The sequence below is a fragment of the Protomyctophum parallelum genome, assembly GCF_964188405.1.
Source record: "Protomyctophum parallelum genome assembly, chromosome: 12".
Lineage (NCBI taxonomy): Eukaryota > Metazoa > Chordata > Actinopteri > Myctophiformes > Myctophidae > Protomyctophum > Protomyctophum parallelum.
The window spans coordinates 11,370,153-11,393,906 of NC_139712.1; the positions used below are offsets into that span (position 1 = coordinate 11,370,153).

Genomic DNA, 23,754 nt, shown 5'->3' on the forward strand with positions numbered 1-23,754 from the left:
AATTGAGGCTATATGCGCGTGCCATCATCATCATACCCAGAAGACACTGGCGGTGAACATATATTCTTTCACAGAGAACTTTTCTTTTTTAGCTCATATCTTTGCTTCTTCTTTGCATATTATGTGTTCATCATCTCATAATCCATCTCTCCCTCTCTCTCCCTCTCTCTCCCTCTCTCTCCCTCTCTCTCCCCTCCTCCCCCCTCCCCCCCCCCCCCCCAGGGTCCCCCCGGTCGCGGTGGTCTCCCCGGAGCCGACGGTATGGCCGGACCCCCTGGTACCATGCTGATGCTGCCCGTAAGTGTGTGTGTGTGTGTGTTTGTGACCCGTGTGGTGGGAATAAGAAAATAAGTACTAAATTGCTTTTGAGCCCTAGCCCTAAGGGGCTAGTAGCCCGTAGCACTTGCCCTAGCCCCTTAAATATCACTTTCTGTAGACTTAGATAGCATTTTATACAGACTTATAGCATATTACGTAGACCGCACTAGAATTGCATTTTATGTAGTCATAGCACTTCATAGTATATGTATAGTATAGTATAGTATAGTATAGTATAGTATAGTATAGTATAGTATAGTATAGTTTATATGTAGCCTATAGTTTCATTATATAGATATCCCAATGTTACGTTCTTAGCTTAGGGCGGCGGTGGCTCAGGGGTAGAGTGCCTGGATGGTAACCGTAAGGTTGCCAGTTCGAACCCTGTGGGCTCCCCCAGAGTTACTGTCGAAGTGTCCTTGAGCAAGACTCTGAACCCCTAATTGCTCCCGATGTGCTGGTTGGTGCCTTGCATGGTTTCCGCTGCCATCGGTGTATGAATGTGTGTGTGAATGGGTGAATGTAATGCACAATCTCTGTAAAGCGCCTTGGATAAAGGCGCTATATAAATGCACCATTTACCATTTAGCTTACGCATGTTTCATGATAACTATACTTTTTATATGTGATGTATTGCCATGCTTTGTGTTCTTGCTTAATGTAAATCGCTCTGCATTAAGAGCGTCTGATAAATGTGCCTAAATTGTATTGTAAATTGTAAGTAAAAAAGCTTAAATTACTGCCTTTTGGTCCATTTGGTTGTGTACAATCCAAAATTCACCCCTGTGTGTGTGTGTGTGTGTGTGTGTGTGTGTGTGTGTGTGTGTGTGTGTGTTACAGTTCCGCTTCGGTGGGGATGGAGAGAAGGGTCCCGTGGTTTCGGCACAGGAAGCCCAGGCTCAAGCGATCCTGTCCCAGGCCAGGGTGAGTGGAGCAAAATGGCTGTGTGTGACTGTGTGTGTGTGTGTGTGTGTGTGTGTGTGTGTGTGTGTGTGTGTGTGTGTGTGTGTGTGTGTGTGTGTGTGTGTGTGTGTGTGTGTGTGTGTGTGTGTGTGTGTGCGTGCGTGCGTGTGTGCGTGCGTGCGTGCGTGCGTGTGTGTGTGTGTGTGTGTGTGTGTGTGCGTGTGCGTGCGTGTGTGCGCATGACGTGCATACAGATACATTTCTTGGCTCTTTGAGGCTAAATGGAGTGCCGAGCAAGCAGAACAGACAGACAGACAGACAGACAGACAGACAGACAGACAGACAGACAGACAGACAGACAGACAGACAGACAGACAGACAGACAGTAGGACAGTAGGACAGTAGGACAGACACAGGGCCTTAGACTGGAGTCACAATGATCTAATCGAATCCATTTAGGCCCCGTTTACACTGGCAGCCGTATCTAGCCTGAATCAGTTCTGTGTCACATTCCAGATCGAAAATCAGATCTGTTTAAAAAAGTCTAAATGCAGACAGGTCACATACAAGTCCCAATGTGACTTGAGCCACATTCAGAGGTGGTTCCAAATCCGATTCAAATCTGATTTCATGATATCCGTCTCAGTCTGAATGCAACAACCTGATCTAAATCAGATTCCATGTTTAGGACTTATTTAAACAGATTAGAATTTAGAACAGATAGGTTTGGCTGCCAGTCTGAACACGATCTGATCAGAGATCTGGTCACTTGCAAACGGCAGTGTCAAAGGTCGGCCTAAAAGATCGGATTCGAGAAGAAAGTCTGATTTGAATCGGATTTGACTTGATATGACCGCAGTCTGAATGAGGCCTAAAGGTGGTTGCACACTGGGCGCATCTTTTCGTTAAACCGATGGAGAAACGCCGCTAGAAATCCGAAAAACGCGCCCGGTGTGTGGGGACCTTAAGGCAGATTTTCAGATTTGCGTTCCTCAACATCACCTTCGTTATTGATATTTTTTTCAAATTCCTGTGAGGCGGCAGTGGCTCAGCGGTAGAGTGGCCGGTAGAGCGGCCGGACGGGAACCGTGAGGTTCCCGGTTCGATCCCTGTGGGCTCCTCCCCCAGAGTTAGTGTCGAAGTGTCCTTGAGCAAAGACTCTGAACCCCTGATTGCTCCTGATGTGCAGGTTGGTGCCTTGCATGGTTTCCTCCACCATCGGTGTGTGAATGTGTGAATGTAATCTAATTGTAAAGCGCTCTGGATAAAAAGCGCTGTATAAAAGCACCATTTATGGCAATTTGGGAAATGACCTCTTTGTAAAAAAAAAAGGGGGTGTTTTCCATGGTCATTGTTTCTGCCACTCCTGTTAACCTGCCTGTATCGTTTTGATCTCCCCACAGCTGGCGATGAGAGGCCCATCAGGACCAATGGGTCTGACAGGACGATCTGGGCCCGTGGTGAGTTACAATGTTCTTTAACCCATTCTGACCTGAGATCAGATTCATACGAGGTTTCCACTGGGACACACACTGGTCCGATTAACCCATTCTGACCTGAGATCAGATTCTAATAAAATGTCGGTCATTCTTCGATTTTTCAATAATAGCAGACCTACAAACTCGTATCGCGCCACTCGGTGGCGCGATATGAGCTTGTAGATCTGCTATTTTTAAATAGCTAAAGCATAACATGATGCTAACACCAAAATGCGTTCCCGTTCAGAATGGGTTAACATTACATTACCTTGTTGTAATCAGACATGCAGATGGAAGGTCTTTAACATTACATTACCTTATTGTAATCAGACGTTTAGATCGAAGGTCTTTAACATTACATTACCTTATTGTAATCAGACGTTTAGATGGAAGGTCTTTAACATTACATTACCTTATTGTAATCAGACGTTTAGATCGAAGGTCTTTAACATTACATTACCTTATTGTAATCAGACGTGCATGTCGAAGGTCTTTAACATTACATTACCTTATTGTAATCAGAAGTTTAGATGGAAGGTCTTTAACATTACATTACCTTATTGTAATCAGACGTTTAGATGGAAGGTCTTTAACATTACATTACCTTATTGTAATCAGAAGTTTAGATGGAAGGTCTTTAACATTACATTACCTTGTTGTAATCAGACGTGCAGATGGAAGGTCTTTAACATTACATTACCTTATTGTAATCAGACGTGCAGAGTGAAGGTCTTTAACATTACATTACCTTGTTGTAATCAGACGTTTAGATGGAAGGTCTTTAACATTACATTACCTTATTGTAATCAGACGTTTAGAGTGAAGGTCTTTAACATTACATTACCTTATTGTAATCAGACGTTTAGAGTGAAGGTCTTTAACATTACATTACCTTATTGTAATCAGACGTTTAGATGGAAGGTCTTTAACATTACATCACCTTATTGTAATCAGACGTTTAGATGGAAGGTCTTTAACATTACATTACCTTATTGTAATCAGACGTGCATATCGAAGGTCTTTAACATTACATTACCTTATTGTAATCAGACGTTTAGATGGAAGGTCTTTAACATTACATTACCTTATTGTAATCAGACGTTTAGATGGAAGGTCTTTAACATTACATTACCTTATTGTAATCAGACGTGCAGAGTGAAGGTCTTTAACATTACATTACCTTATTGTAATCAGACGTTTAGATGGAAGGTCTTTAACATTACATTACCTTATTGTAATCAGACGTTTAGATGGAAGGTCTTTAACATTACATCACCTTATTGTAATCAGACGTTTAGATGGAAGGTCTTTAACATTACATTACCTTATTGTAATCAGACGTGCATATCGAAGGTCTTTAACATTACATTACCTTATTGTAATCAGACGTTTAGATGGAAGGTCTTTAACATTACATTACCTTATTGTAATCAGACGTTTAAATTGAAGGTCTTTAACATTACATTACCTTATTGTAATCAGACGTGCATGTCGAAGGTCTTTAACATTACATTGCCTTGTTGTAATTGGACGTGCAGATCAAAGGTCTTTCTGTCTGTTCACCTACCGAGTGGTTAACATTGATGCTACAGTAGTTAAGTACAGTACAGTACAGTACAGTACATGGCTTCGGTGTCTTTATATTCGTACAATTCCCAGAGAGTGTAGTCGGTGCACTTTGAACATGATCTGATATGATAAGAGACAATGGGCAGCACAGAACACTGACGGTCCCCCGAGTATCTGGACGGTCCCCACCAGCTACCCCCCCCCCCCCCACCCCGAGGGGTCATGTACTGGACTGTAATGACATCGCTGACTCGCCACGTTATCTTCCAGGAGCTTCCAGCTGCCAAGAAAATGTCACAATCCTTCTCTGTCGACACACACACGTACACGCACACGCACACACACACACACACACACACGTTCTCTCAGGCGTGTTGATACTCGATCCACTATTTATCTGCAGGCAAAAAAAAAAAGCCCTGGAAGAGAAGAGCTGGAAGAATTGTCCTTTGTATAAAAATGCATGAAACAAAAAAAAACCTGCCCTTCACAGGCCAGAAACCAGGATAATATGCTAAAAATATCGTAGAAATAGATGACATATTGCAACGCTTTTTTTAAAGTTCGCTTTGCACTTCAGAGTGCCTAAAAGGAGTAATACCTTTCCTCCTTTTCCCTCTATTGAATACACGTTGAAAACCTGACTTTTTTTTAGAGACCGTCAAACCGTTTGGCGACGCTAATGTCTGTCTCTCTTTCAGTAATTGCCAAAATCACTGGCTTACCTTGTCTGTGGCCTGTAAAATAACTGCCCTTTTTACCCGTCTGTAAAATAACTGCCCTTTTTACCCGTCTGTAAAACAACTGCCCTTTTTACCCCGTCTGTAAAACAACTACCCTTTTTACCCGTCTGTAAAACAACTGCCCATTTTACCCGTCTGTAAAACAACTGCCCTTTTACCCAGTCTGTAAAACAACTGCCCTTTTTACCCGTCTGTAAAACAACTGCCCTTTTACCCTGTCTGTAAAACAACTGCCCTTTTACCCGTCTGTGAAACAACTGCCCTTTTTACCCGTCTGTAAAACAACTGCCCTTTTTACCCCGTCTGTAAAACAACTACCCTTTTTACCCGTCTGTAAAACAACTGCCCATTTTACCCGTCTGTAAAACAACTGCCCTTTTACCCAGTCTGTAAAACAACTGCCCTTTTTACCCGTCTGTAAAACAACTGCCCTTTTACCCTGTCTGTAAAACAACTGCCCTTTTTACCCGTCTGTAAAACAACTGCCCTTTTACCCCGTCTGTAAAACAACTGCCCTTTTACCCTGTCTGTAAAACAACTGCCCTTTTTACCCGTCTGTAAAACAACTGCCCTTTTACCCCGTCTGTAAAACAACTGCCCTTTTACCCTGTCTGTAAAACAACTGCCCTTTTACCCCCCGTCTGTAAAACAACTGCCCTTGTTACCCCGTCTGTAAAACAACTGCCCTTTTACCCATCTGTAAAACAACTGCACTTTTACCCCGTCTGTAAAACAACTGCCCTTTTACCCCGTCTGTAAAACAACTGCGCTTTCCAGGGCACGGATGCAGCATTTACTGATGGTGAAAGAAATGCAAACGCGACACTTTTTCTCCAAAATCTCCTGAACTATTTTGTAGGTAAAGGGTGCTGGGTCGCGCCCTGAAAATAGCTGATCTGCAAGCTCTCAACGCGTCGCAGCGCGACGCGTTGTGAGCTTGTAGATCTGCTATTTTCGCTATTTTTGGGCCAAAAGTGCCCTCTTATGGGACTTCGGCCCCCTGCCTCTCTAGCACTCTCTGCACGTGCCTGCTTCAGAGACCCACAATTTTGCAACATAATTTAAGTACAGTAGTAGTAGTAGTACAGTAAGTACAGTAGTAGTGCAGTATATGAAAAGAAAAAAAAACAATTATCCAATTATGTTAGTATATATTTACACCCCCACACGTCTTAGGCCTCAGATGTAGGCGCATTATCAGAGGTATTGATTGATCTATCAAAAAGGATTTTGCACGCCTGTCATTATGCTGCAATAAGTTGGCACTGCTAAAAACATGGACGACGTTGTTTCAATTTATTTATGTTTTTTATCCAAAATGAGTTAATAGCACAGGCAGACTCTTCACATACAGTACTAGAGCATGTCTGGAATAAGTGTCAGAGCTGAAATCGACATGTAAATATGAAATAAATGCTTAAACATGTAGCTATAGGTGTAATGTTAGAGACCACAGAAGACATGTAAATATGAAATAAATGCTTAAACATGTGGCTATAGGTGTAATGTTAGAGACCACAGAAGACATGTAAATATGAAATAAATGCTTAAACATGTAGCTAGGTGTAATGTTAGAGACCACAGAAGACATGTAAATATGAAATAAATAATTAAACATGTAGCTAGGTGTAATGTTAGAGACCACAGAAGACATGTAAATATGAAATAAATGATTAAACATGTAGCTATAGGTGTAATGTTAGAGACCACAGAAGACATGTAAATATGAAATAAATGCTTAAACATGTACTGTAGCTAGGTGTAATGTTAGAGACCACAGAAGACATGTAAATATGAAATAAATGCTTAAACATGTAGCTAGGTGTAATGTTAGAGACCACAGAAGACATGTAAATATGAAATAAATGCTTAAACATGTAGCTATAGGTGTAATGTTAGAGTCCACAGAAGACATGTAAATATGAAATAAATGCTTAAACATGTAGCTAGGTGTAATGTTAGAGTCCACAGAAGACATGTAAATATGAAATAAATGCTTAAACATGTAGCTATAGGTGTAATGTTAGAGTCCACAGAAGACATGTAAATATGAAATAAATGCTTAAACATGTAGCTAGGTGTAATGTTAGAGACCACAGAAGTGAACATTTTCAAGCTTGTTTTCTCAACTCGCTGTTTCTCTGCAAGACATTACTCTATAAGCCATATCTCCAAAACTGGTGGGTCAATGATAATGATAAAACAAAAAAGGAAATTAAGTTAAAACATGAATGACATTACATTATAAATGGCCTTATTAATATGCATTTATTTAAATGCCCCTGGGTCCATACAGTATGCCTCTGCAGTCAAAAGCAAGCTCTCTCAGTCAGTTCTCTGAAAACAACAATTCTTGGAATGATCGATACACAGTTGGGTAAACACCGCCACCTGCTGGCTGGCATATGTCGTTGTCCTGGGACTGACTGCACATTCCCAGAAATGAGAGGTCTTTTTGTTGCTTAGTTTATGATCTTTTTCCTCAGGGCAGACCTGGATCATCTGGACTGAAGGGAGAAGGCGGAGATCCTGGCCCTCAGGTAAGAACAAAAACTACAAAACCCTAAAAGAAACCACTGACACTCAAGTTTTAACCAGTTTTGGTGTTTTAACCCATTCTGACCTGAGATCAGATTCATACGAGGTTTCCACTGGACACCCACTGGTCTGATTAACCCATTCTGACTTGAGATCAGATTCTAAAAATGTCAGTCGCTCTTCGATTTTTCAAAAATAGCAGACCTACAAGCTCGTAGCGCGCCACTCGGTGGCGCGCTATGAGCTTGTAGATCTGCTATTTTTCAATAGCTAAAGCATAACATGATGCTGACACCAAAATGGGTTCCCGTTCAGAATGGGTTAAACATTATGTTATAATTTAGCTATTGAAAAATAGCAGATTTACAAGATCATGGCGCGATACGAGCTTGTAGGTCTGTTTTTTTTTTTTTTAATCGTTAACATATTTATTTCAGAAAACTGGAGGATTTAGAAGACATTTTGTTTTCTGGAAGTGCATTATGTATCTTTGGGACTACCGGAGAAAGCAGGCGAACAATCTGAGACAAACCAGAAGCAGATTTTTTGTTGTATTATCATTTATCTTTTTTGTAAACACTGTATTTGTTACTATCGGTCATTGTTGTCTCTGTTAAATGCAGAGCGACTTTACTGATAACTAGATTTTGTCTTGTTTTTAAATTTCGGTTATCTGTTTTTTTTATTGTATATATTTTTTGTGTGGACTCTAGACTAGCGACCACTTTGTGGAAGCTAACGGCGATCCGAATAAAGAATAAAAGAATAAAATAAAAAAAGAACTGAACTGGTTGGTTCCCAACCAGTGGAAAAGAGGCCTATAATATCCCCCCCTTTAATTAATTACAACACAAATGAACCCAAACCAGGGGATATAGCGCCATCTAGCGGGCGGTAGAGGTCTATTCGCCCAGACAAACATGGCTGCCTGCGTGGGCACTATAGTGGCACTGAGCTGTTCTCTGTGTCATTCGTCCTCTCCACAGGGTCCTCGAGGTGTCCAGGGGTCTCTGGGACAGGTCGGCAAGGCTGGGAAGAGGGTGAGTGACCTCTGTGTGTGTGTGTGTGTGTGTGTGTGTGTGTGTGTGTGTGTGTGTGTGTGTGTGTGTGTGTGTGTGTGTGTGTGTGTGTGTGTGTGTGTGTGTGTGTGTGTGCTGAAGTATCAGCAGCTAATGCAGACCATCTCACAGCTATAGGCTACAGATGTAAACTTTAAGTTTTTATCTTTGGCAGCCTAGGACATGTGCATAAGTTGGTTGTGAGGGGCTTACAAAATGGCCGGCCTTTCCAAAAGGATCGAGAGCCAAGCAGTTAGCGAAGTAGGCTACTGCTCAGTTTCAGCCATTATAGGAAGCCGCTCAATTTGGAGGAGGCGTTGTTTCCTTTATCCATGATTTATGTCTGCTGCCCTGTGTCCGACATCATGTCAGCTGTACTGTATGTAACGATGCTGTCCTGTCTCCGACATGTCAGCTGTACAGTACTGTATGTAACGATGCTTTGCCGTCCATGCACGTTGTAACTGGCTGCTCTCCCACTGTCAAACTGCACTGGCAGTGTTTATGTCCTTTGTACAAGGTGTTCCTGTACTTCTCATTATGTGGACATAAATAAACATTTCAAATGTGTGTGTGACGGCGGCTTACTCAACAAACAGCATGCTTGATAAATGCCTAAAAAAGGTCCGCAGAGGCTCTGATCCAAGAGTCTTAACTCCACCCGGGGGCCAGCAGTCTTAACTCTACCCGGGGCCAGCAGTCTTAACTCCACCCGGGGCCAGCAGTCTTAACTCCACCCGGGGGCCAGCAGTCTTAACTCCACCCGGGGGCCAGCAGTCTTAACTCCACCCGGGGGCCAGCAGTCTTAACTCCACCCGGGGCCAGCAGTCTTAACTCCACCCGGGGGCCAGGAGTCTTAACTCCACCCGGGGCCAGCAGTCTTAACTCCACCCGGAGGCCAGGAGTCTTAACTCCACCCGGGGCCAGCAGTCTTAACTCCACCCGGGGGCCAGCAGTCTTAACTCCACCCGGGGCCAGGAGTCTTAACTCCACCCGGGGGCCAGCAGTCTTAACTCCACCCGGGGGCCAGGAGTCTTAACTCCACCCGGGGCCAGCAGTCTTAACTCCACCCGGGGGCCAGCAGTCTTAACTCCACCCGGGGGCCAGCAGTCTTAACTCTACCCGGGGGCCAGCAGTCTTAACTCCACCCGGGGCCAGCAGTCTTAACTCCACCCGGGGCCAGCAGTCTTAACTCCACCCGGGGGCCAGCAGTCTTAACTCCACCCGGGGCCAGCAGTCTTAACTCCACCCGGGGCCAGCAGTCTTAACTCCACCCGGGGGCCAGCAGTCTTAACTCCACCCGGGGGCCAGGAGTCTTAACTCCACCCGGGGCCAGGAGTCTTAACTCCACCCGGGGCCAGGAGTCTTAACTCCACCCGGGGGCCAGCAGTCTTAACTCCACCCGGGGCCAGCAGTCTTAACTCCACCCGGGGCCAGGAGTCTTAACTCCACCCGGGGGCCAGCAGTCTTAACTCCACCCGGGCCAGCAGTCTTGACCTGATTGACTGCCACAAAACGAACACATGCCAGTCGCACGCACATTAGTGACCTGGATTAATTTGTGACTCACATTATAATTGGTTGGTTAATTGACTCACATTATAATTGGTTGGTAAATTGACTCACATTATAATTGGTTGGTAAATTGACTAACATTATAATTAGTTGGTAAGTTGACTCACATTATAATTGGTTGGTTATTTGAGTCACATGTTAGTTTAATTAGTTGGTAAATTGTTAAACTATGGTCAGTGCTGTATATTGACAATATCTTCTCCCGTGTTCCTTCCTTCCTTCCTTCCTTCCTTCCTCCCTTCCTCCCTCCCTTCCTCCCTTCCTCCCTTCCTCCCTTCCTCCCTCCCTTCCTCCCTTCCTCCCTTCCTCCCTTCCTCCCTCCCTTCCTCCCTTCCTCCCTTCCTCCCTTCCTCCCTCCCTTCCTCCCTTCCTCCCTTCCTCCCTTCCTCCCTTCCTCCCTTCCTCCCTCCCTTCCTCCCTTCCTCCCTTCCTCCCTTCCTCCCTTCCTTCCTTCCCTCTCCCAGGGTCGCGCTGGAGCTGACGGCGGCCGCGGAATGCCAGGAGAGTCGGGTGGAAAGGTGAGGATCTGTTGGTGCCGTGCGGCACGCAACGCCCGAGTCACGCCATGTCACGCCCAGTCGCGTCACGTCACGTTGCGTTACATCATTGACAATTGCATGAAACTAATGCACATTTTGCCTATTCTGGCTATTACTTATAGCAAGGGTTACCAAAAGGTAGACCGCAATCCTACCAATAGATCACATGGCATGGCCCATGGCGTTTGTCTTACAGTATATGCAACGCCAGTGCTGCTATTCCAAAGCCATATTTTTAAACTAGTTTCAGCAATGGGATCATCGTTTTTAAACTAATTACAGCAATGGGATCATAATCTTTTTTCCGGTGGTCATTTTGAAAAGTAGCTATCAAATCAAATAAGTGTGGGCACCTCTGACTTATAACAACAGTCTGAGATGATTCTTGATCGTAAAATCACGTCCGATGTTGCCGTCCGAACATGCACGATCTACAAGCCCACAACGCGTCGCAAGCTTGTATAGATCTGCTATCTTCAGCATGCAACCGAGCATAACTTGACTTGTCTTTTAGTTCTACTGGATCTCTTCTCCACTAGTCCCTCCCTGACATTTAGGTCAGATTCTAACCTAATACTTCGGTAGACTCAGATCCGTATGGGCGGGGAAATTGGATTCTTGCATATTTAATTGGCTGCGGTTTGCCTTCACACTGTCATTCGCAGCAATTGGAAACAAGCAGGGGGGACCTTTATCAATGTGTTCCATTTATAAACTATAGCCTACACAGTGAAATCTGTGATAAAATTACACTCACATAACGTGCATGTGTCGTGCCGTGCCCCCTCTCTCTCTCTCTACGCACGCAGCCGCCACACACTGTTCTTTTGGGCATGCAGTACAGCGCTGCTCCCCAGTCCCACACAGTGACAGCACTCCATGTTTACGGCACGCACAGACAGACAGACAGAATATTATGTAGGCTATAATACACTGCAGTGTTTTTATGTGTTTTCTTAAGCAATTGATTAATGTACACGTCCTCATTTCGATCAGGGCTTCAGTCTCCTTATTCGACCACGTCTATCCACAGTAACGGGACATCTTTGCGCTGCGTAAAATATGCCTTCTCCGTCTCCAACTGTGTTCAGCTCCTCACCCGCCACATTATGTTTGCTTCATTTCCTTTATTTACTGCGGATTGCATTCACACCTGCACCGAATCGTAGTCAAGTGCGATTCGAAGCGAAGCGAAACCCACGTTTTTGGGCGCAGTAAAATGCGGTTATTTGCTGCGCATTAGGATTCGAATGAGCCTTCACACCTGCCAAACGAAGCGCACTTTCTGACAATGCGCATCAGGATTCGTTTTAATCGCAGCAAAGCTCTCTGGTATGAATGTGACCTTAGTTAAATTAGTTACACCGTACGCCGTGCGCTCTCTCCCAGTGAGTGACCTCTGCTGTCTGTGTTTTCCTTCCAGGGTGACCGGGGCTTCGACGGGCTTCCTGGACTGCCTGGTGAGAAGGGACACAGGGTGAGTTACAGTAACAGCCGTGACCTCTGTGACCTCTGTGTGTACTGTGCACCACTACAGCAGGGCATGACGTTATAGTCCTTACAGTTCATTAAGGACTATTCATACTCCAGGTTTAGGTGATCAGGTGACCACCTAAACGGTGGTTAGTAGAAACATTATTTGTATATATTATTTTATAACTCTATGAGTAAGACAGCGCTCTCCCTCTCCACAAAGTGGGGTGAGTGCAGCAAAGCATTATGGGCATTTGTAGTAATCCACTAGTGAGACCAGTGTCCATGACATCACAGACACTTTGAAATACTAAAATATAAATAAAATAAAATAATTACCCACATAAAAAACCCCCAGGAAAGTGATTCTTGTCTCTCAAACATCATTCAAATAAGATCTGGTTGCAAAAGTCTATAACCGCGGCTCAGTGACGTCATGTTGTAGTTTTAGTAAAAACAGAGAGATGTGTTTGGGGTGAGCGGTGAGTCTCTTACCACCGCGGCTCAGTGACGTCATGTTGTAGTTCTAGTAAAAACAGAGAGATGTGTTTGGGGTGAGAGGTGAGTCTCTTACCACTGCGGCTCAGTGACGTCATGTTGTAGTTCTAGTAAAAACAGAGAGATGTGTTTGGGGTGAGCGGTGAGTCTCTTACCACCGCGGCTCAGTGACATCATGTTGTAGTTTTAGTAAAAACAGAGAGATGTGTTTGGGTGAGAGGTGAGTCTCTTACCACCGCGGCTCAGTGACGTCATGTTGTAGTTTTAGTAAAAACAGAGAGATGTGTTTGGGGTGAGCGGTGAGTCTCTTACCACCGCGGCTCAGTGACGTCATGTTGTAGTTTTAGTAAAAAACAGAGAGATGTGTTTGGGTGAGCGGTGAGTCTCTTACCACCGCGGCTCAGTGACGTCATGTTGTAGTTCTAGTAAAAACAGAGAGATGTGTTTGGGGTGAGAGGTGAGCCTCTTACCACCGCGGCTCAGTGACGTCATGTTGTAGTTTTAGTAAAAACAGAGAGATGTGTTTGGGTGAGAGGTGAGTCTCTTACCACCGCGGCTCAGTGACGTCATGTTGTAGTTTTAGTAAAAACAGAGAGATGTGTTTGGGGTGAGAGGTGAGCCTCTTACCACCGCGGCTCAGTGACGTCATGTTGTAGTTTTAGTAAAAACAGAGAGATGTGTTTGGGTGAGAGGTGAGTCTCTTACCACCGCGGCTCAGTGACGTCATGTTGTAGTTTTAGTAAAAACAGAGAGATGTGTTTGGGGTGAGCGGTGAGTCTCTTACCACCGCGGCTCAGTGACGTCATGTTGTAGTTCTAGTAAAAACAGAGAGATGTGTTTGGGGTGAGCGGTGAGTCTCTTACCACCGCGGCTCAGTGACGTCATGTTGTAGTTTTAGTAAAAACAGAGAAATGTGTTTTCGGTCAATGTCACACCACACACACACACACACACACACACACACACACACACACACACACACACACACACACACACACACACACACACACACACACACACACACACACACACAGACGGCTACAGTATACAGTACATGCCATGTAACCATGGCATATCACTCACAGCGGTAGATCTTTCATCTCAAATGTGTTCTTAGTATCACTGAATAGAAGAACAAGAAAGACAGAACGAGAGAGAGGGGGTGTGGGGCGATGTTTGGACAGATCACCTTTCTTCCATGTGAATACCGGTCTGTGTAGACGAACACATTCAGCTGAGGAGGCCTCTTCTCTCCATATTCAAACTGTGTGTGTTGTTTTTTTTCCCGTAAATTACAAACGAAACAGTAACAGTTTTTTCCACCTGACAGACGATTAAGCAATAATTACACGAGGGTGTGTGGTTTACAGTACATATATACATTACATACACAACGCAACAAGTTCGTCCCTACCCATTGTCGTGTAAATTCAACAAGTACACTCATCTAAACTGGACTAAAATAGACAAAGTAACGAAGAGTATAGACGGTAAACTCTTAGACGGTCGGATGAGGAAAATCACGCAGGCAGAGAGATGAGCTGAATATCCATCGATGTATTTATTTGCAGTAAGTCAGACAAAGACAGAGGGCTTTCCGCGGCCCTTGAGTTGAGCCGCGGAGCCCAGGGCACATGACCGTACGGTCACACTGCCCCCAACAAGACCCCCTCAACATTGTATTTACAGACATATATATAGTTTACATCAAACAGTTGAGTTCTGGGAGGGGTTGGGATTTAACATAAAGATCAACAACGTGCATAGGAATAGCAGATGGCTGCTACGTGTGTTTTGATTCACACCTGAGAGAAGCTTCAAAGGAGTAATGAACAATGCAGAGTACTTGACTGAGTGATTGCTTTCAAACTTGCAGACAGACAGACTAGACAATCAACTTAGAGTTGATTATAGCATGCTATAGTACAGAATTATCGAGTCCAGATACGACATTCCCCCCTTGACCATTACCATGATGATGGTCACATAAAAATATGGAACAATAATTCTATTACACCCCCCTTGACCCAATCACATGTACTATACTAAACATTAGGAAAGAAACAACAGAACGTTCCACTTTAAAAGTTCCCAAAAAATAATTCCAGGCATCATGCATATATGAAAATTTACATTTGCACTTCACAATTAACTGACATTTAAACACACCACAACTTTGTCTTACCCTGTGTTTCAGTTTTAAACACACAAGCTTTTTCAGACACGCTCAATAATCCATTTATATTTTGAAACTATTTCCCTTCAAAAGTTTGATCTTGATGACAGCACGCTGCAATTACATTATCCCAGTACCCACCTTTAAGGGCCTGGGTAAATGACGAATCGACCTATGCTACTACTGTTTACTCACTCACGTCCAAAGCTGGCAACTAACTGCCTTTTCATAGTTGACTATATTCGCACACTAAATTTCATACGAGAAAACCATAATTAGCTCTATTAATACCAAGACGAATTACGTACTGACGCGTATTGATAGGGCCACTATCGTCCGCCTGACACAGCCACATACAATTGTTTCAATCGAGCTAAACATTATTTAATCATTTCCAAGACCCATAGGCTCTTTAATCAACTTTCTAACTAATTTAAACTTCGACAAAACACACATCCAACACATGCCTACATTATATGTTGAATAAACTTACGTTACACAAACGTTTTGAATACAGATAGATTGTTGAAACTCTTCCATCTGTTATAAATGAACTCTTTTAGTGTCGCAAAACATTGTCTCTTAACTTGTTTAATATCTATTATTCGTTTGAGAAAAAATCAATCTACCGTAAAAACACAGTCACTGCTTCAAGATGAAGCGATAACCCAATATCATGCTACTCTTTCACCAAAGTTACTTTTAGCCCCATACTAGTCCTACAGACCGAGTAAGGTTAATAGATTTAACTATTCTGACCACCATTTTCGCTCTGGTTACTTTAGCCCACAATTCGACACAGTACTTATTCATACTGTATTTTAAATCTTTCTCAAATATAATTCCCCTTTCTAAACATGTGACGTACCTGAAGGCATTCGTGGTCAAACTGAGAACTGCATCATGTTATGAAGAAACCTTGTTGCAATGTTTTGTCCGCGCACTGCCACTCACGTGTCCATTGTCCTTTCATGTCCCGTCCAACACACAGTCACACTCCCCCCTTCCAGACATTTATGTGAATATGAAATATCACACAATGACTGGAAAGAAAAAATATGAGCGCTCGTGTAGCTACGGGTCGATCGAAACGCAACATAGTGAGCTCGCTCTGCTCGGTTTGAAGAATGAAGAATGAATGAAAACGTGGTCTCCGCTCGCGATCGCTGATGAGATGAATCGCGCCGTGCCGTCCTCTCGCCGCATGCCGTCATGAAAGCTCTCGGCCGCCGCTTGGTCGGAGACCCCCCTCGGTGGAAGACTCACTCGTTGAAGGGCCCTTGTAGAACGCCTCCCTCCTCGCCGTTGCTTGCTTGCCGTGAAGAGACGCATCCGCCCGTCGCTTGTAGTGTCGCCTTCCCCCGCATGGGAACTCCGCCGCGTCCCGCCGATTTGTGGAGATCCGCAGGTCGCCCGTCGTTGCGCTGTAGAGGCGCTTCCTCCCGCTGCGTCGCTGTCCACGTCGGAGAGCACCGCACGTGCTGTTGGTCCCCGCATCCCTTTGTTCCGCCGACCGCCGTTCGCCGAAAAAATAAAATTCAACTCAACGCCAAATTGTCCAAATTGTCCAGTGGTCCACGGTTCGTTTTACCTGGAATGGAAAACCATCCCAAAAGCAGTTTTTTCAGGCTCCAACTTGTCGTGTAAATTCAACAAGTACACTCATCTAAACTGGACTAAAATAGACAAAGTAACGAAGAGTATAGACGGTAAACTCTTAGACGGTCGGATGAGGAAAATCACGCAGGCAGAGAGATGAGCTGAATATCCATCGATGTATTTATTTGCAGTAAGTCAGACAAAGACAGAGGGCTTTCCGCGGCCCTTGAGTTGAGCCGCGGAGCCCAGGGCACATGACCGTACGGTCACACTGCCCCCAACAAGACCCCCTCAACATTGTATTTACAGACATATATATAGTTTACATCAAACAGTTGAGTTCTGGGAGGGGTTGGGATTTAACATAAAGATCAACAACGTGCATAGGAATAGCAGATGGCTGCTACGTGTGTTTTGATTCACACCTGAGAGAAGCTTCAAAGGAGTAATGAACAATGCAGAGTACTTGACTGAGTGATTGCTTTCAAACTTGCAGACAGACAGACTAGACAATCAACTTAGAGTTGATTATAGCATGCTATAGTACAGAATTATCGAGTCCAGATACGACATTATCCCTCTAAGATGACCCTTTATAGAGCGTCGCCGTCCCTCCCTCAGAACGGCGAGTGGCCCAGGAAATGAAATGCAATGCATTCTGACCATAGGATTTTCTTTAAGCATTCTGACCTGAGATCAGATTCATACGAAGGTTTCCACTGGACACACACACACTGGTCTGATTAACCCATTCTGACCTGAGATCAGATTCTAAAAAAATGTCAGTCGTTCTTCGATTTTTCAAAAATAGCAGACCTACAAGCTCGTAGCGCGCCACTCGGTGGCGCGCTATGATTTATTATTTAAAGACGGTTACGCCGTGGACAAAGCCAACTCGGATCGTGACAAATCATGACAATGAACACAATGTTTTGGGGCCGATCAAATCATTAGATAGAAGAAAATAAAGGCAGGAGACATAACACTATTTGTTTTGTTTTTCCTTCTTATAAATTATTTGATCGGCCCCAAAACATTGTGTTCATTGTCTTGATTTGTCACGATCCGAGTTGGCTTTGTCCGCGGCGTAACCGTCTTTAAATAAATACTTTAAATAAATACTTAAAGAAAAGCCTATGGTCAGAATGCATTGCATTTCATTTCCTGGGCCACTCGTCGTTCTGAAAGGGGGAGGGACTACGACGATCTATAGGGGAACCTTATCCAGTAGCCATTTTTTTGTCTTCTGTTAACAGTTTGACTGTTTTTTACGATTAACCCGCATTTTAACAGTTTCCGTGCCGGGAATGGATTACTCCAGGTTAATGTCGCTGCCATAAAAGACTTACGCGACTTTTGTTTTATGTGTTTAATCCGCCGTAATGTAAACAAAAAAAAGAAAATTCTTTTTCGCCGCTTAGGAAGAGAGGAGGTGCATTTCGTGTTGACAATGAACCGGAAATCGTCACATGCTGTGAGCTGCTAGGGCTTCTGGGAAATTGAGGCCAATGCAAACGCATTGGGTTCAACGCCTCATGGAGGCGGGTCCTGTGCTGCCTCTTCTCGGTGTAGCAAGATGGCGGGTGGTTCGATCGTTCATAACAAACGGGGGGAGCTATTTTCGCTCGATTTTCGCGGATTAAAAGCCCAAATAATTCAGCGTGTGCTCTAAAGGTAATACAACAATCTCGGCAGTGAAGGGGGGTTGATTAAAATGCGGGTTAATCGTAAAAAACAGTCAAACTGTTAATCAACCCCCCTTCACTGCCGAGATTGTTGTATTACCTTTAGAGCATACGCTGAATTATTTGGGCTTTTAATCCGCGAAAATCCATAAAAAAAAGCTCCCGTGGTTTGTTATGATCTGTGTGTAGCATCCACCATCTTGGTGCACCCGGAAGACGCACACAAGATTGGTTTCAATGAGGCGTTGCATCCAATGCATTTCCATTGGCCTCAATTTCCCAGAAGCCCTAGCAGCCCACAGCATGTGACGATTTCCGGTTTCGTCATCACAGCGAAGGCATCCAGTCTCATACTCCGCGACGAAGACGGATTTTCTTTTGATTCATTACATTACGGCGGATTAAACACATAAAACAAAAGGCGGGTATGTCCGATACGGCAGCGACATTAACCTGGAGTAATCCATTCCCGGCACGGAAACTGTTAAAATGTCCTCAAATTGGAGGTCAGTTTAACACTGGATTCCAGGCTATTCCACTGTGTGGCTCCTATATAAATGAATGATCCTTTGCCCACTTTACTTGAGCAGGGAGCACCACATCTGCAATACTACCTGCAATGTATCACTTTCTTAACTTCTCTCCATGTCTCCTTTCTCTTCAGGGAGAGGTCGGACCCATCGGACCGCCTGGCTCCCACGGGGAGGACGGACAGAGAGTAAGTGACACGTCGTTTTAACTTTTAAAATGTGCCCAGATTTGACTGAGAGCCTGCCACCGCACAACCTCCAGCTTCACATACTAGAGCATGTCGGAAATACGTATCAGAGCTGAAATAGACATGTAAATATGAAATAAATGCTTAAACATGTAGCTATAGGTGTAATGTTAGAGTCCACAGAAGACATGTAAATATGAAATAAATGCTTAAACATGTAGCTATAGGTGTAATGTTAGAGTCCAAAGAAGACATGTGAATATGAAATAAATGCTTAAACATGTACAGTAGCTAGGTGTAATGTTAGAGTCCACAGAAGACATGTAAATAGGAAATAAATACTTAAACATGTAGGTATAGGTGTAATGTTAGAGACCACAGAAGACATGCAAATATGAAATAAATGCTTAAACATGTAGCTATAGGTGTAATGTTAGAGTCCACAGAAGACATGTAAATAGGAAATAAATGCTTAAACATGTAGCTATAGGTGTAATGTTAGAGTCCACAGAAGACATGTAAATAGGAAATAAATACTTAAACATGTAGGTATAGGTGTAATGTTAGAGACCACAGAAGACATGTAAATATGAAATAAATGCTTAAACATGTAGCTAGGTGTGATGTTAGAGACCACAGAAGACATGTAAATATGAAATAAATGCTTAAACATGTAGCTAGGTGTAATGTTAGAGTCCACAGAAGACATGTAAATATTAAATAAATGCTTAAACATGTAGCTAGGTGTAATGTTAGAGACCACAGAAGACATGTAAATATGAAATAAATGCTTAAACATGTAGCTAGGTATAATGTTAGAGACCACAGAAGTGGACCTTTCAGTTAGGCCTGTTTTCTCTGCAAGACATTACTCTATAAGCCATATCTCCAAAGCTGGTGGGTCAAACTGAACAACCCAATATGTCAATTTGAAGCTGATTCCCTGCTTCCATATGACGAAAATTCCCAAAATTTGAAAATCCAATGGCAGTACCTCAGTCAAATTTGGACACAAAATGTCCCCGATTATTTCCCTGGTTTTAACGGGTAAACCCATTCCGGGCGGGAACCCCTTTTGGTGTTTCAACTAAGCATTATGTTCTGAGTAGCTATTGAGAAAATATCAGATCTACAAGCTCATAGCGCGCCACCGAGTGGCGCGCTACGAGCTTGTAGGTCTGCTATTTTTTGAAAAATCGTGAAAATGTGGCACATATCTTTGAATGTATATTCTTTCAGAATACTTTTTATTTTATTTTGACGTCAGGCCTGTTGACCATGAGGCCATTTGACGTAGACATGTGTTTCTGCTTTGCGTGAACATTGTGTGCTCGACGCGCTAACGGTCTCTCTCTCTCTCTCTCTCTCTCTCTCTCTCTCTCTCTCTCTCTCTCTCTCTCTCTCTCTCCAGGGCGAGGATGGGGAGATCGGGCCACGGGGATTGGCTGGAGAGAGCGTGAGGCTTATTTTTATTTATGTTTATTTAAATGTTCTGTCCCGACATTTAATCAATTGAAATGTAGGAGTTAGAGGTTGGGACAGCCACCTCCCAATAGAGGGTATATGCGCGCGACATCATCGTCAAACCAGGAAGTAATGCAGGAACTGAGTGGCAAAAAACTACTTTCCTGGCCTTGTGATTAAATAGATCATAAGATGATATTTGTAAACAGGTCTGAATACTTTGTTACATATTGTGGCACTGTAATTTGAAGAATGGCTCATATATAGACCGTCTATATATTTATGTTGAAACAAACATTTGTTTCAACGTCTAATCTTAGCCTAGACTGCTTTGTTTGACACTGTGACTGTATTTCAGCACTCTGGCCAGCAGGGGGCAGGCTTACCCCACTGAACATTGTACAAAGGTAAACAGTACACTAGGCAATAATGAATCAGACTATTTTAAGGCCTTCTTTCTGTTCTCTCCCCCCCCCCCCCCCCCTCCCATGCAGGGTCCCAGAGGTCTGCTCGGACCCAGAGGTTCGCCCGGACCCCCCGGACAACCTGTGAGTATCCAACAGCATCGCCGGCCTAAAAACCAGTCTTTTATTCCCAAACCGTTTAGTGTCAGGGGTACAGTGTTGTTTTCGTCGACTAAAACTAAGACGAAAAATGTTCGTCGACTACCTTTTTTCACTGACTAAAACTAAATAAAAACGAATCTATGATGACTAAAACTAAGACGAAATATACTGACAATTTCGTCAACAAATAAAAACTAGACTAAAATGTTAGTAAGGGACTAGTGGACAAGAGATCCAGTTTTATGCTGGGTTGCATGCTGAAAATAGCAGATATACAATCTCACAACGCGTCGCAGCGCGACACGTTGTGAGATTGTATATCTGCTATTTTCAGCATGCAACCAAAGTGTAAAATATGTCATTACAACGACATCAAGGCCTGTCAAAACACATTTTAGTCGACTAAATCAACTGTAGATTTAGTCGACTAAAATCGTATGACATTTAGTCGACTAAAACTAGACTAAAGACTAGAACATTCCAGGTGACTAAAATGTGACTAAAACTAAGTGAAAACTATTCAAGAGACTATGACTAAAACTAAAATAGACATTTGCTGCCAAAAACAACACTGCAGGGGTAGGGATGGAGCAAATCTGATAACAAGCTTATTTGAGTACCCGTTATCAATAAGCTTTGGGGTTATTTGAGTACCCGTTATCAATAAGCTTTGGGGTTATTTGAGTACCCGTTATCAATAAGCTTTGGGGTTATTTGAGTACCCGTTATCAATAAGCTTTGGGGTTATTTGAGTACCCGTTATCAATAAGCTTTGGGGTTATTTGAGTACCCGTTATCAATAAGCTTTGGGGTTATGTGAGTACCCGTTATCAATAAGCTTTGGTGTTATTTGAGTACCCGTTATCAATAAGCTTTGGGGTTATTTGAGTACCCGTTATCAATAAGCTTTGGGGTTATTTGAGTACCCGTTATCAATAAGCTTTGGGGTTATTTGAGTACCCGTTATCAATAAGCTTTGGGGTTATTTGAGTACCCGTTATCAATAAGCTTTGGGGTTATTTGAGAACCCGTTATCAATAAGCTTTGGGGTTATTTGAGTACCCGTTATCAATAAGCTTTGGGGTTATTTGAGTACCCGTTATCAATAAGCTTTGGGGTTATTTGAGTACCCGTTATCAATAAGCTTTGGGGTTATTTGAGTACCCGTTATCAATAAGCTTTGGGCTTAATTCTCAGGCCTGTTATGGAGCCATAGCGGCCAATATGTCGTCATGTTTAAACAGTCAAGACAAGAGGCGATCAATAAATAAATGTAATCATCCATTCTGGCACAAACATGTGGGTCTAAATTAAAGTGTATTGATACCTGACCAACCAGCGCTGCCCGGGGAATCAACATTACGCTTTTAAAGTTGCGGTACATATATTAAACAGTTAACAGTTTCTTTAAAGGTATATTCAGTGATTTCACTTAATTCAAATATCACTATTTTTTTTTGTTTTGTTGTGATAATCCTCTCTACTATAGAGTGTGCTGACCATATAAGGAGTTCCTCCCCTGTCCCCAGTTAACCCCCACTGGGGGTCAAAAAACCTTAGGTTTCATTTTTGGCTCTCTATCCTGATTGGATGAAAGGCTTTGCCACCTAGCCAAAAACTAAACCTACGGTTTTTTTAGTAAAATCACTGAATATACCTTTATTAATATTGCATTGGTAAAAAGGTCAATTTCCTTCCGTCTGTTACAGTAAAGTACTGTATTTGAAGACTCTAGTAAACGATACCGGTTCTGTATTGAACTTATCGTCTCCCGTCTTTCCACGAAATAATATAAAATGCTCGATAGCCGCCTCGATAAGCCTTATCGATAAGATGCTCCTTACCCCCCATGTCATTTTACTTCATCATCAAAACATAAAATGACTCGTCTTTTGGTTCTATACCCAGATCTCTTCTCCCCGCAACATTTTAGTCTAGTTTTTATTTTGTTGATGGCATCGTCTGTAACTCCTTACAGTAGTCATCGATTTGGTCACCATAGTCTAGTTTTTATTTACTTTTTGTCAGTGGGGAATCTTTTTTTGTCACCGTTTTAAGTCGACAAAGTCAACACTGTGTTGTGACGGAGTGTTATCTGACTGTTATCTGACTGTTATCTGACTGTTATCTGACTGTTATCTGACTGTTATCTGACTGTTATCTGACTGTTATCTGACTGTTTTGGATCTCCACAGGGTGTCGCTGGTGTGGACGGCCCGCACGGTCCCAAGGGGAACATGGTACGTACCGGAGAGCACACACACACACACACACACACACACACACACACACACACACACACACACACACACACACACGCACACACACACACTCCCAAGGGAATCAGGATCATGAGACGGAGCCATTTTGGACATTAACACTACGTGGCCGGTTAAGACTGAGGTTAGGGTTAGAGTTAGGATTGCGGTCAGTAATAGTCGGACAACGCGACCAACGCCACTTCGGACAACGGCTGACCACAACGTCGGCATGTAGGAAATGTCCATCCCGGCTCCATTGATAAGGGCTGATGGTGACGGAGATTCAATCATCAAACTGCAAAGTGAAACAGCTGAAACATATCTTGCTAACGAACACAAACATACACACCTTCCCTCCGAGTGACACAAACAGCTGAAACATATCTTGCTAACGAACGCATACATACACACCTTCCCTCCGAGTGACACAAACGGCTGAAACATATCTTGCTAACGAACGCAAACATACACACCTTCCCTCCGAGTGACACAAACGGCTGAAACATATCTTGCTAACGAACGCAAACATACTCACCTTCCCTCCGAGTGACACAAACGGCTGAAACATATCTTGCTAACGAACGCAAACATAC

At 43.4% G+C, this 23,754-nt stretch overlaps 1 protein-coding gene across 1 annotated transcript in view; it reads left to right on the top strand.

Annotated features, from left to right (window-relative positions):
- col11a1a (collagen, type XI, alpha 1a) overlaps positions 1-23,754 on the top strand; it is a gene marked incomplete at both ends in the record, with an annotated part of 136,628 nt that overhangs the window by 15,919 nt on the left and 96,955 nt on the right. Inside the window, 11 exons of the mRNA XM_083777618.1 lie at positions 223-297; positions 1,159-1,242; positions 2,625-2,681; positions 7,498-7,551; positions 8,536-8,589; positions 10,647-10,700; positions 12,145-12,198; positions 18,817-18,870; positions 20,282-20,326; positions 20,829-20,882; positions 23,096-23,140. Of these exons, the coding sequence (XP_083633744.1) occupies positions 223-297; positions 1,159-1,242; positions 2,625-2,681; positions 7,498-7,551; positions 8,536-8,589; positions 10,647-10,700; positions 12,145-12,198; positions 18,817-18,870; positions 20,282-20,326; positions 20,829-20,882; positions 23,096-23,140 (630 nt within the window). The remainder of the gene's footprint in view (positions 1-222; positions 298-1,158; positions 1,243-2,624; positions 2,682-7,497; positions 7,552-8,535; positions 8,590-10,646; positions 10,701-12,144; positions 12,199-18,816; positions 18,871-20,281; positions 20,327-20,828; positions 20,883-23,095; positions 23,141-23,754) is intronic.